The following is a 12,430-nucleotide window of genomic DNA, read 5'->3' on the forward strand; positions in this document are numbered from 1 at the left end:
AACCACCACAACACCCGCGCCTAACTGGCTGTGCACAGGCAGAGAGTGTGTGTGTGTGGAGGGGGGGCTGCTTAGTGCTAAGTCCCTGAGCCCTCTCTGGCCTCCCACAGCCTCCTCTACACCAGGGACGTGATTTCGGGTCCCCCACGAAGCCGTTCCACCAGGCTTTGCAGATGCTGCCCAGTGCACAAACTCAAGGGTCCCTAAACGCATGAAAAAGGCCATCCCACGTGGTGTCTCCTCCACCTGCCCCAGGGTCCCAGCAAGCGCCAATTCCCAAAGCTCCCAGGTTCAGGGTCCCACACTCAGTCAAGGGAGAGGCCCTGGCTTCAGAGAGATCGCTCAAGCTACCAGGAAGGTGGGGATAATGCAGGAATCTTACGTGATTTAGGCCTGGCCGTCCTGTGGTCGGATCTCAGCCATCTGTGGGGACTGCAACCTCCAATGCACTGGGCGCCTCCTTCCCACACTCCCAGCTCTTAGTTGAGGGTAAGTAGGAAAGGAAGAAAGAAACTCCTGTCCCTCTGAGTGCTGGCCCCGCCCAGCAGATAACTGATCTCTCCTAGATTCCCCCCAGAGTCTCAGAGGGGCGGGAGCTGTGGACCTGGGAAAGCCTCCAGGGTTTCTTTTCTACTTCCTGAGAAAATCTTTAGTTCCATTAAGTGAGAGGAAGGGTGACTGAAGGAACCATGTAACGGGAAATTAGCATTTACGGGAAAAACAAGCTTAAATAAGTTTTAATAAGGATTAAAGTGTTGTGCTACCTCACCCCTTTGGGTGTTTTTCCTGCATGTATGTGTGTGTACCACAAGCATTCCTTGTGCCCACAGAGGACAGAAGAGGAACTGAGAGGGCACTGGAGTCCTTGGAACTGGAGTTGCAGACACAGATGGCTGTGAGCTGCCACAGAAGTGCTGGGAACTGTGCCTGGGTCCTTTGGAAGACCAGTGGTTGTTGCTCTTCAGGAGGGTCATGTCCTCAAGTTCTGGCAGGCAACCAGACCAATGGCAACAGCTTATATTGTCTGAGGAAATCTCTTGGACCATCAAACCACAAAACTCAAAGGAGGTTTCACACACCTGGCACCAGATTTTTTCTCCTAATGTCTGTGCTTCCAGGGGAGGGCATTGTTCCCCAGGATGGGATATTTCCAATTAACTACATGTACATATTTTGTATATGCATTTTTCAAGAAAACCTATGAGAAATAGACCTGCCTATGGATTCATTCAAGCACCAAAGAAGTCATTATCCATTCACTCTCCTGCTGGCTTTCCCACCCTATACATTACCCCCACACACACCATCATTGCCCTCCCCACTAATGTTTCCCCCCATTTCCCCTTCCTGTCTTCATGGTACCTGTGCTCTACTACAGAGCCAAGAAACCAAAAGAAATACTTCTTTCTTATGTGTGCTCTGTGCTTGTTAAAGTTTTTTGTTGTTGTTGTTTTACTTTTTTAGAGACAGGGTTTCTCTGTGTACCCCTGGCTGTCTGGGACATTGCTCTATAGAATCAGACTGGACTCAAACCCAGATATCTACCTGCATCTGCCTAAGTACTGGAACTAAATATGTGTGCTACCACCTCCCAGTGTTAATTTTTTTAATTAGCAGACTAAATGTTGCCCTTCATTATTGATGAAATGACATTTTTGCAGATGTGTCTCATTTTACTTTGTTTATTCCTCCTCCCCCCACTCTACCCTGTACCCCTGATTTCTTCTTTCTATCTGATCGTCCTGTACCTCCACTCAAGTAGTCCTTCTCCTATTTGGTTGAAAGCAGCCGATCCTACTAAAAATTCCTCCCATGAATGTTCCTGATACCATTTTTCACATGACCTCCCGTTTATCCGAGGATCAGAGGAAAAAGCCAGCCACTATAGTAAACATAGAAGTCAGGCAGTGGTAGCACAAGCCTTTAATTCTATCACTTGGAAGGCAGAGATCCATCTGGATCTCTGTGAGTTCAAGGCCACACTGCAAACAGAGCCAGGCATGGTGGTGTATACCTTTAATCCCAGCACTAACCATAAGGGTCTGCAGGTCTGTACAGACAGACAGGAAATGACAGAGCTGGGCAGAGAAAGTGATGTAGCTGGGCAGAGAAAGGAAATGATATGTCAGAACAGAAAGGCCTATAGGCATGGGTATACAAGAAGTAGTTTTCTTTGGCAGAGGATCTCCAAGTGATAAGAACATGGCTCCCTTCTTTCAGCCTTTCTGATCTCTGGTTGTTTAACCCTAATATCTGTCTCCGGGTTTTGTTTTTTTTTTATTAATAAGACCATTTGGCAATTGGTCCTACAGAGGTGAACATTAGGTGGCTCTTAATGGGGTAAAGATAGCCCAAGATAATCTGTCTCAGGTCTTGCATGCTTCCTATTCTTCCTAACTACCAGAAGTTCCAACAAACTAATTAGATTCATAGATTCTTTAACATAGGTTTGTGTTTGCACATACACACACCTACCCCCAGAGAAATACACACACACACACACACACACACACACACCCTGCCCAAAGCTTGGAACTTCAGTTAACCGGAAACTGCAATTTGTAGTCAGTCACAATAAAAGTGTTACAAAGTGCAACTACATGGAAGTGGAGAATCTTGCTTTGATACAAGTGTTTCTGGCATATACCCACCCAATTAATGCATTTACAAATGGACCAGTTCATGTCCAGAGAATCTCACATATGGCCCTTACACAGCTCTGACTGTCTTCCCACCCTCACCTATATTAACCCCTTTGCTGCATGGTGAGAGCTCCTTGTCTTCCCTCTGGCCCTGAAAGTGCTGTTGGTCTTTTTCCTATGGCCTGCTTGGCGTTTTGTGTTGTTTGCACAAGTAGACCTTAGTTAGCTCAGTTACTCCAGTGGTGGTAGGTCTGAATCATCTGTGCATGCATTCCTATTCTGTTTATTTGTCAGTAAGTAGCTGTCTAGGTGCTTAGTTAAAATTTTAACTAATATCATTTCGATGAATGTGTGTGAGGTAGACCTGGTGACCCACATCCATGACCCCAACACTCAGAAGGCAGAGGCAGCAGAAGTCTGCCAATGCTATGTAGCCAGATCTTGTCTCAAAACCAAAGTAAAGACACTAAATCTTCTCAAGAGGCACATGGGTAACAGGTGTAGCTAGAGTACTAGATTAGCATGCAGGAGGTCCTGGGTTCCATCCCAGCACTGCCAATCAAAGGTAAACAAACAACACCAATATTTGCTTACAAAGTCTGGATGCATGTTTTCATTCCTTGTACAGAAGTGAGTAACATTAAAAATTTTTTGGACGATTCCCCCGGCCAGAAATACAGAAGGAATAGGACTTCCCTCTTGTCTTTTCATTTGCTTCATGATTTGACTGAACTAAAAATAGCCAGCCAAGTTTGGAAGAATGCTTAGCATGTGTAAGGTCCTAGGTTTGGTCCAAGCCTCCCAGTCCCAGATAAAGCCACTTTTGTTTGTTTGTTTGCTTGTTTGTTTGTTTTTTCACCTGAGACAGGGTCTCCTGTAGTTCATCCTTGTCTGGAACTCTCTGTGGAAACTAAGGTGACTTCAAAATCCTGATCTTCCTGCCTCCAAATTTAAACTGCTGGAATTACAGACACACATCCTGCATTAGGGTAGTCTTTTATTTAGGGGGTACAGTGAGCATGATAGTTCAGGAGATGACAATACTTTTTTTAAATTTTCATTTATTTTATTTTATTTTATTTTAATTTTATTATGTATACAGTGTTCTTCCTGCACATATCCCTTCAGGCCAAAAGAGGGCACCAGATCTCTTTACAGATGGCTGTGAGCCACCATGTGGTTGCTGGAAATTGAACCCAGGACCTCTGGAAGAACAGCCAGTGCTCTTAACCTCTGAGCCATCTCTCCAGCCCTAAATTTTCATTTATTTTCATTTGATGTACATTTGTGTTTTTCCTGCATTTATATCTGTGTGGGGGTGTCAGATTCCCACTAGGATGAATGGGGTGGGGATTGATATGAAGAACGCATGGGTTACAGGCCTGTAGAAAAGCCCCTTTGTTGTGATGTCTATAGGTAAGAAGGGGGTTAGGATAGGTGCTCAGGTTAATGACTGGCTAATTTGAGTGGCTTCAGTGGGCAAGGCCAGACTTACCTAGTAACTGGCCCCAGAAAATTAGGGTAGGGAAATACTCCTGAGGGGTTGGGATGGAGGGTGAGTTAGCTTCTGGTTTTTTACATGTGAAAGGCAGTAGCCCAAGCAGTTGTTTACTATCTCTAGGCCTTGGGGAGGGCATTGTCTCCAGCACCAGCAAAAGCCTAGGAAGTCACACCATCAAAATCACAACAGAAAGGACCTCCTGTTTGCAACAGGCTTCTCTATAATATTTCCTTATTTTGTTTTCCTTAGGGATGTCTCAATCAGGAGTATCCTTTTGAAACCAGATCCTCGGTAGAAAGTAAAAGAGTAAAGGCACTGAAATCCCAAGGCAGGAGTGGTTAAAATGGCTTATTTTATGAGGAGCTGGGGATGGAACCCAGTTTCGCAGACATGCCAAGGCACACCAGCCGCCCCTCAACTGACATTTAAAAGCCTCCATCAGTATGGAGTTTTCTGCCTCCATTCCCTATAATCCTAACCCCCAGTATTCTTTCCCAGCTGAGGCTCCCCTTATGACCAAGGGCCTGCTGAGGTGCCCAGCCTTGGCTCAAAGGCCCTGACTTCACAGGCTTTGTTTATCTCTCACTCACTTCCTGGCTGTTTGGGTAGAAATAGATAAATCAGAGAGGAGGGGAAGGAGAACATTGGAGCCCATGAGGTTCTTTCTCCTGGACAAGGAGGTGTCTTTCTTAGCTTTCAGGGTCAGCAAGAAATCTCACAGTATCCGCATTGCCTTCTCCTGGAGAGGGATGCTTGGAGGAGGGGTAAAGACTCAGGCTGCCATTACATCTCTTGGGAAGTGGGAAGTGGAGGGAGCTTGAGACTCCTCCTGATGGTTTTGAGTGCCCTCTTACCCAGTGAGGAAAAGTCAGGACACACGACAGAATCCACTAACAAGAGTTTTATTAAGATGAGGAGAAAAGGATAGATGTGAGCAGGCCTGCTGAAAGGACTCGTGTGTGAAGGGGGCAGAGAACATGGGGCCTGTCTTTTAAAGGCCAAGTCCCATCTGTGCACACAGGCCCATGTGGCTATTCCACACATGCTCATAGATCACGTGGCTGTGCCACGTGCTTACACAACCACAGGGTCAAGTGTCACGCAGTACATATGACCCAGAAATGACTAAGTGGAAATGCCTGAGTGTCCTGCCAGGCATGTAGGACCTTGGGGGCATGGTTGGAATTCCTATCACCTCTCAAGTGAAATTTCCACAGAGACTCCTGGGCTTGTATAAGAGGTCTTCACTGGTCTGCAGAAGCCCTTCCTGATTTGCTTCGTTTTTCTTCTCTTTTTTCTTAGGGAGTAATGGCCATTCACAAGTCTAAAGCCATTTACCCTGTCGATTACCTGGATAGGCATATACCTAAATGGCTTTGCGAGAGTCTCCAATGGCAGAAATCCTTTGCTCTCTACTTGCTAGAAAGGAATGCTTAGGAGAGCTAGAAAGATGGCTCAGCAATTAAGAGTAAGGACTGCTCTTCCAGAGGACCAAGGTTCAATTCCCAGCAATCACATGGTGGTTCACAACCATTTTTAACTCCTGTCTCAGGGACTCTGACACCCTATTTGGCCTCTGTAAGTACCAGGTACACAGTCATATGCAGGCAAAACATCCATACACAGAAGCAGAGTATGGAGAATGCTTAGGCCTGAGAATGTAGTTCATTTGGTACAGTGAAGGAGCACAGAGCCTTGGTTTTAGATTCCCAGTACCAAGCAAACAAAACATGCTGGCACAAGCTTATAAATCCAGCACTTAGAGGGTAGAGGCAGGGAGGATCAGAGGTTTCAAATGACCCCCAGTGAGTCAGAGGCTAGCCTGGCACACACAAAAGCTTGTCTAGATAATTAATTTAAAATCATGTGTGGCTGGGCAGTAGTGCTTCATGCCTTTTATCCCAGCACTCAGGAGGCAGAGGCAGACAGATCTCTGTGTTCTAGGACAGCCTGGTCTGCAGAGAGAGTCCAGGACAGCCAGGACTACACAGAGAAACTCTGTCTAAATAAGCAAAAATAAATACATAAATAAACAAAACAATAGTAATGTGGTGGATGGGGGCACTCTGGGAAGATGGCTTAGGGGTTAAGAGCTCTGGCTACTCATCCAAAGTGTTGAGGTTGTATTTCCAGCATCCACATTGTGACTCATAGCTGTCTGTAACTCTAGTCCCTGGGGATCTGAAAAGATTTTCTGGTTACTGTGGGTATCAGGCACATACACCGTGCTCTAATATACACTCAGGTAAAACAGTCATCATATGAACATATATGTGCTAATTATTTTTTAAGTTTTCTGTATGTTTAAAACTATCTGTTTTGTTTCATGAGTTTGAATGTTTCCCCTGCAGGCACCTAATTGTAACAGAGGCATGCAGTTCACAGAGAGGCTAGAAGAGGACATCCTATCACCTGGACTGGAGGTTTAGGCCCTTAGGAGCTGCCATTTGTGTGCTGATAAGGGAATGCTGCTTCTCTGCAAGAGTGGCAAGGGCTATTAAGTGCTGAACCATCTCCCCAGCTGATGAACCAGGCTGCCTCCATCTTAGGCTTGAAAGCCATCTTATAGCAAAGACAAAGTAGGTTCATTCCTGTTGATGATTCAATCTGTTTCTCAATGATTGGGCTATACCCCACCTGCAAATGCCAGCATACCTGGCTGTTCTTCTGCTTAATGTAGTTTTTCTATTTACCAGATTTTCAACTTATTTTAATTTTTGAGGCAGAATCTCTCACTGACCTTCACTCTTTCTTTTCAGATTCCTAACTAGTGAATTCCAGAAACAATAAAAAATAAATAAAAGAAAAAAAAAAAACCTTGTCACCCCTAAAGCAGATTTATCAAATGTTTCACTCTTATATTTCTATTGTCTTTAGAAATTGTGCTGTATTTAGAAAGTCCTTGTCAAACTTTCAAATAGAACGTATAACTAAGTTTCTTTTTTTATCCTTTTTGAGACAGGGACTCTGTGTATAATCCTGGCTGTCTTGGAACTCACTCTGTAGAATAGGCATGCTTCAAATACACAGAGATCCATGTTCCTCTACCTTTTCATTACTGGGTGTAATGTAAGGCATGGATCACCGGTGCCAAGCCCGTTTCTACTTCCTTCCTTCCTTCCTTCCTTCCTTCCTTCCTTTCTTCCGTCCTTTCTGACATGGTTTCCCCAAGCTGCTGAGGCTGTCTTAGAATTGACCATGCTTCTGCCTCAGCCTCCCAAGTGTTGTAACAACAGGTGTATGTCATCATGTTTATCCAAACTATTTTGTAATGTTGTCATGGAACTAGATTATAAAAGGATTGGACTTCATGTTATTAATCACGCAAAACCTTAAAAGGGCATCCTAACCCTGTGCTTGTCAGCTGAGGTTCATTTTTCATCCCAGGGAACAATAGTCCATGATTGAGATATTTTTGGTGGACACAACCAGGAGCTTGGTTGTGTAGACAGAGGCTACATGATGCTTCTATACTCCCTGCAGTGCTCAATTCCCATAACCTACCTAGAGGCTCACAACACCATTCTTTAACTCCAGTTCCAGAAGATCTGACACCTCTTCTGATCTCCGTGGGCATGACATGCATTTAGTGTGAACACACATGCAGGCAAACACATACCTTATGAGCAAGCTATACAGTTCTTTAGCATGTTTCCACAGTTCTTGACATCCTACTCCAGATACTTGTTTAGTCTTGTTCATTGCCACTCTGTTCACATAGACTAGGAAAAGGAAATAACCTAAGTAGTTTTCAACTAATGAATGAGTAATGAGAATGCAGTACATATACACTGTGGAATACTATTCATCAGTAAAGAAAATGAAATCTAGAGGCAAAGAGATGGAGTTAGAAAATATTATATTAAGTGAATTAACCCAGGCACAGAAAGTCAAATGGCACATTTGTTCTCATTCTTCTGTGATTCCTGCCTCCAAAACTTCAGATGCTGAATATGAAACCTGGTTGTGGTGGTACATTCCCATAGGATTTGCTAACTGAGGCAGAGGCAGGAGGATCTGGAGTTTGAGGCCGGCCTAGGAGGCTTGCTAAGGAGAAACTTTGGCCGGGGCCCAGCCACAAACAGTGGCAGTGGGACCATGGAGGCAGCATCTCCTGCTCTGAGTTGCTGGCTGCTTCTCATCGAGTTGGTGACTGCAGTGATGGCTGCTACCTGGGATGAAAGGTTTACTGCTGCTTGTTCAGAGAAGAATTGCCAGGACCATTGTGTTACAAGAAAGCATCAGCAAAGGTCAGTTTGGAAAAATTTGGCAAGTCAAATGGTGGGGAGAAATGGCTGTGAAGATATTGTCTTCTAGGGCAGAACTTTCATGGTTCCAAGAGACAGACATTTATCAGACTGTGATTACTCCAAACCACAGAGACGGAACACACACACACAAATTCTGCAGAGAACCATGACCATACCTAAAAGCAACTTTGAAATCTTCAAAACAATAATGGTACCCCACAACAATGATTCCATATGGACTATGGTAAAGCCATTAAGCTGAATAATACCACAGAAAGATCGACTTTGGACTACAAACTGCTCAGGACAATTTTGAGATGGCTAGCTGAGATGATCCAGCCTGACAGACTACTTGAACAAGGACTTGAAACAAGCCCTGCACTTTTTCATTATGCAGTAACTGGACAAATGATACAGGACTTAACAATTAACCACAAAATTTCTTTTCAGGATTCTCTAAAGCAGTCTTCACCCCCAGAAAGCAGGAACTAATTTTAAGAAAATGATGCCCACATTCCCAAGAGTTGGGATGGGAGGTTTTTGGTTGTTTAATGAGTTATGGATATTGTCATTGCTTATGATGGTTGGTTACAAGTTGTTAATTGTTAATGGTCAGGAAAAAAGCTGAACAAGGAGAATAGAGTCAGATTTTTTGTTTAAAAATAAGAAAAAAAAGAGAATATAGATATGCGGTAGATCATTTAATCTACTCTGAAGAAAAAAATAAATAATAGGATAAATGGGTACATCATTGAATCTACTCTAAAAAGAAAAAGAGAAGATATAAAAATGACAAATGTAGATTATTGAATCTATTATGAAAAGAAAAAAGATAGAATATGGAGATGATAAGATATAAAGTTCAGTTACTGAATCTACTTTTAAAAAGGAACTACTTGTTTTAAATAGGATAAGTAATGAATTTTTTGTCTGAATTTGTCAAATGTTAATGGACTGGACATTGTTATATATTAATGGAGTTTTTCATTTGAATCTGTCAAATGTTAATGGACTAGACATCGTTAATGTAATTCTTGACTGTATATATTGTATATATTTATTGGATATAGTTTTTCTTGTATTAGTTATAAGCTTTTTTAATTTTATACAAAAAAGGGGGAAATGTGGTGGTATTGTGTTCCCTAAAGTATTGTGTACCCTAATAAACTTATCTGGAGTCAGAAAGCAGAAAAGCCACTAGATATAGAGGCCAGAAAACAATGGCACACACGCCTTTAATCCTAGAATTCCAGAGGTAGAAATCCATCTGGATCTCTGTGAGTTCAAGGCCACACTGGAAACAGCCAGGCATGGTGACTCACACCTTAATCCCAGGAAGTAATGGCAGAAAACAGCTAAGTATATAAGGCATAAAAACCAGGAACTAGAGCTGGTTAAGGTTTTAGGATTTTGAGCTGTGCAGTTCAGCTGAGATCCATTCGGATGAAGACTCAGCGACTTCCAGTTTGAGGAAACAGGATCAGCTGAGAATTGGCAAGCTGAGGTGACTGTGGCTTCTGTTTCTCTGATCTTTCAGCATTCACCTTAATACCTAGTCCCGGGTTTGTTTTTATTAATAAGAACTTTTAAGATTCCTGCTACAATATGGGATATGGACATTGCCCTTGGCTGTGTCACAGAAGTTGGAGATAAGTCTCTCTTGCTGAAAATACCATGTACTTCAGAAACAGGACTGAACGGATCCAAGCTGGATCTGATCTGAATGTCTGCACACCGAGGACTAGTTTTCATAGTCCTGGGTGCTGTGCAAGCAGCCAAGGGAAGGAAACAACAATTACACCTACCCAGCTGTGACATCAAAGTACCCCAATGAAGAGCTTAGCAATATAATGCTAAGCATGTATTGTGGAATAATTATTTTGTACACTGTAGAGATGTGTCTTTGCCAAGGCACCTTCTGATTGCTTTAATAAAGATCCAAATGGCCAATAGCTAGGCAGAAAGAGGTTAGACAGGACTTCCAGGAAGAAAGAGAGCAAGAGAGATGAATCTAGGCGTGTGACAGACACCAGGGGACGTGGAGAGGAAACAGGAGGTGCAAGATGGAAGAGAGGTAAAAAGCCATGAGGCACAACATTGATTGATATAAATGGGTTAATTTAAGGTATAAGAGCTAGTGGGACAAGCATAAGCGATAGGCTGAGCCTATAATTAATAATATGTCTCCATGTCATTTTTTAATTGTAAGCTGGAGGACCAAAGGAAAAAGTGATGCAACAGCAGCACTTACATCTTGGCTATAACCAACAGAATACTGAAGATGCTGGCACATATTTTTAATCTCAGAATAAAGGAAGCAGAGGCAGGGGGATCTCTGTGAGTTTGAGGCCAGACTACACATGGTTTTCAGTCTTGCTAAGTCTAGATGGTAAAACCCTGACTCAAAAAAGAAGATAATGATATTGGGCAGTAATTAAAGCCGTGATTTTTAATGTACCTATTGTTACAAATTTTGAATTGTGGCTCAGTGCTATGCTGGGAAGGATCAAGAAGAGAGTGGAATGTCCTAATTGTCTCTTCACTTGTTCACTCACTCACTTACAAGGTGAGGGGAGCTCAGCTGGCCTTGCTGTCTTCTTCCACGTTTCTTTTATTATTTAAATTTTATTTATGTTTTTTTCATTTTACATACCAATCACTGTTCTCCCTCCCTCCCCTTCTCCTGCTTCCCCCCAAGCTCCCCTCATCCTCTCCCTTGGCAATGGGAACAGAACTTATGCCATGTACATGAACTGGCTTTATTTTTTAATTTTTTAATTCATTTTACATACCAACCACAGATAACCCTCACATCCCTCCTCCATCTCCTCGCTCCTTCCCCCCAAGACTCCCCCCATCCCCTCCTCCAAAAGGGTTAGTACTTCCATTGGGGAACAGCAAACCCTCCCCCCATCCCCTCCTCCAAAAGGGTTAGTACTTCCATTCAGTTGAGGCAGGACCAAGCTTCACCCCCATGCATCAAGGGTGAGCAAACAATCCAAAGGTAAGAAATCTAGAAGCTTTTACACAATTTTTGAACCGAGCCCTAATTCTTCTAAAAAGGGTCTCCAAAATCTGGAGTAGAATTATCATACTCCATAATGAAATGCTTGAGTTCTTCAACACGTTGCTCACCTATTTCATGCAAACTCTGCTTCATTGCAAACTGTATAGATTTTTCTAACGAAGGATCCTTTTCAACCAGCCTTTCCACCACCATCCCGAAAGTGTCACAGTCTTGTCGGTAAACCTTCTCAATCTCAGTGATTTTTGATGCGATCGCTTTTGAGCGAATGCTAAGCTGGCTGTCTTCACACAATTCTGGGCCAGCTGTTGTGTTTGACTCGGGTTCTTCTGTCTGGTTGATACGTAATGGTGCCTTGGATCCCATCTCAAACTCGGAAATTTCAGCCAAGTTATTTTCTTCTGACTGCTTGGAATTTTCATTAGCCCTCTTGCATGCGGCATCAGCCTGTTCCTTCTCAGTCAGCCGGCTGGGGCTTTTTAACACCTTGGATGAAGAACTTGAGGGCACAGTATCTCTTGATGTTTTCAAAAACTGGATGGCTCTCTCTTTACGTCTCTTTCGAAACTGATGGAAGGAGCAGATCCTGCTTCTACTGCTGAGACTGGATCCAAATCTGCTGTGTAGGGAGTCCTTCCCGCCCACACGAGATTCTCTCAAAAAAGGAGCGCCCCGTTTATGGGGAGAGCGTTGTCTTGAATAATGGGAAGAATAGAAACGTTTTCTTCTAAAGCCGTTTCTCATGGCCCTGTATTGAGGCTGTTGGCTTGTGGAATACTCATCTCTTGAACATCGGTAGCCATAATGGCCTCTTTTGTAGGGTGGGGCTCTTCTTGGATCCTGAGTAAAACAGCGGCCCTTGACCCATTCTTGGTAATCAACATGACAGTAGTATCTACTGTAGCCTCCTTCCTTGGGTTTGGCTAGCAGAGAAGATCTCTTGTCTCCCAGAGGCGGTCTCTTTGGCACAACATTGATTAATCTATGGTTGCCATCACTGGGATGGTTCCAA

The 12,430-nt window shown here is 43.4% G+C and overlaps 1 protein-coding gene across 2 annotated transcripts; it reads right to left on the minus strand.

The window, feature by feature from the left end:
• Positions 1-11,448: 11,448 nt before the first annotated feature.
• Positions 11,449-12,162, minus strand: LOC143270803 (periphilin-1-like). 2 transcript variants are annotated; one of them, XM_076561917.1, is made up of 2 exons: positions 11,905-12,162; positions 11,449-11,784 (listed from the first exon to the last, which is right to left on the minus strand). In XM_076561917.1, the coding sequence occupies exons 1-2, from the start codon at positions 12,160-12,162 to the stop codon at positions 11,449-11,451; spliced, it is 594 nt and encodes a 197-aa protein (XP_076418032.1). The 2 variants fall into 2 exon arrangements, with proteins under 2 accessions (XP_076418032.1, XP_076418031.1); XM_076561916.1 differs by having other exon boundaries at positions 11,449-12,162.
• Between the last annotated feature and the right edge of the window lie 268 nt (positions 12,163-12,430).

Source organism: Peromyscus maniculatus, chromosome X, assembly GCF_049852395.1.
Source record: "Peromyscus maniculatus bairdii isolate BWxNUB_F1_BW_parent chromosome X, HU_Pman_BW_mat_3.1, whole genome shotgun sequence".
NCBI lineage: Eukaryota > Metazoa > Chordata > Mammalia > Rodentia > Cricetidae > Peromyscus > Peromyscus maniculatus.

What these genes read in the sequence shown, in the direction of transcription:
- LOC143270803 (XM_076561916.1), bottom strand. Translation starts at nt 12,162, where the DNA reads ATGAGAAACGGCTTTAGAAGAAAACGTTTCTATTCTTCCCATTATTCA.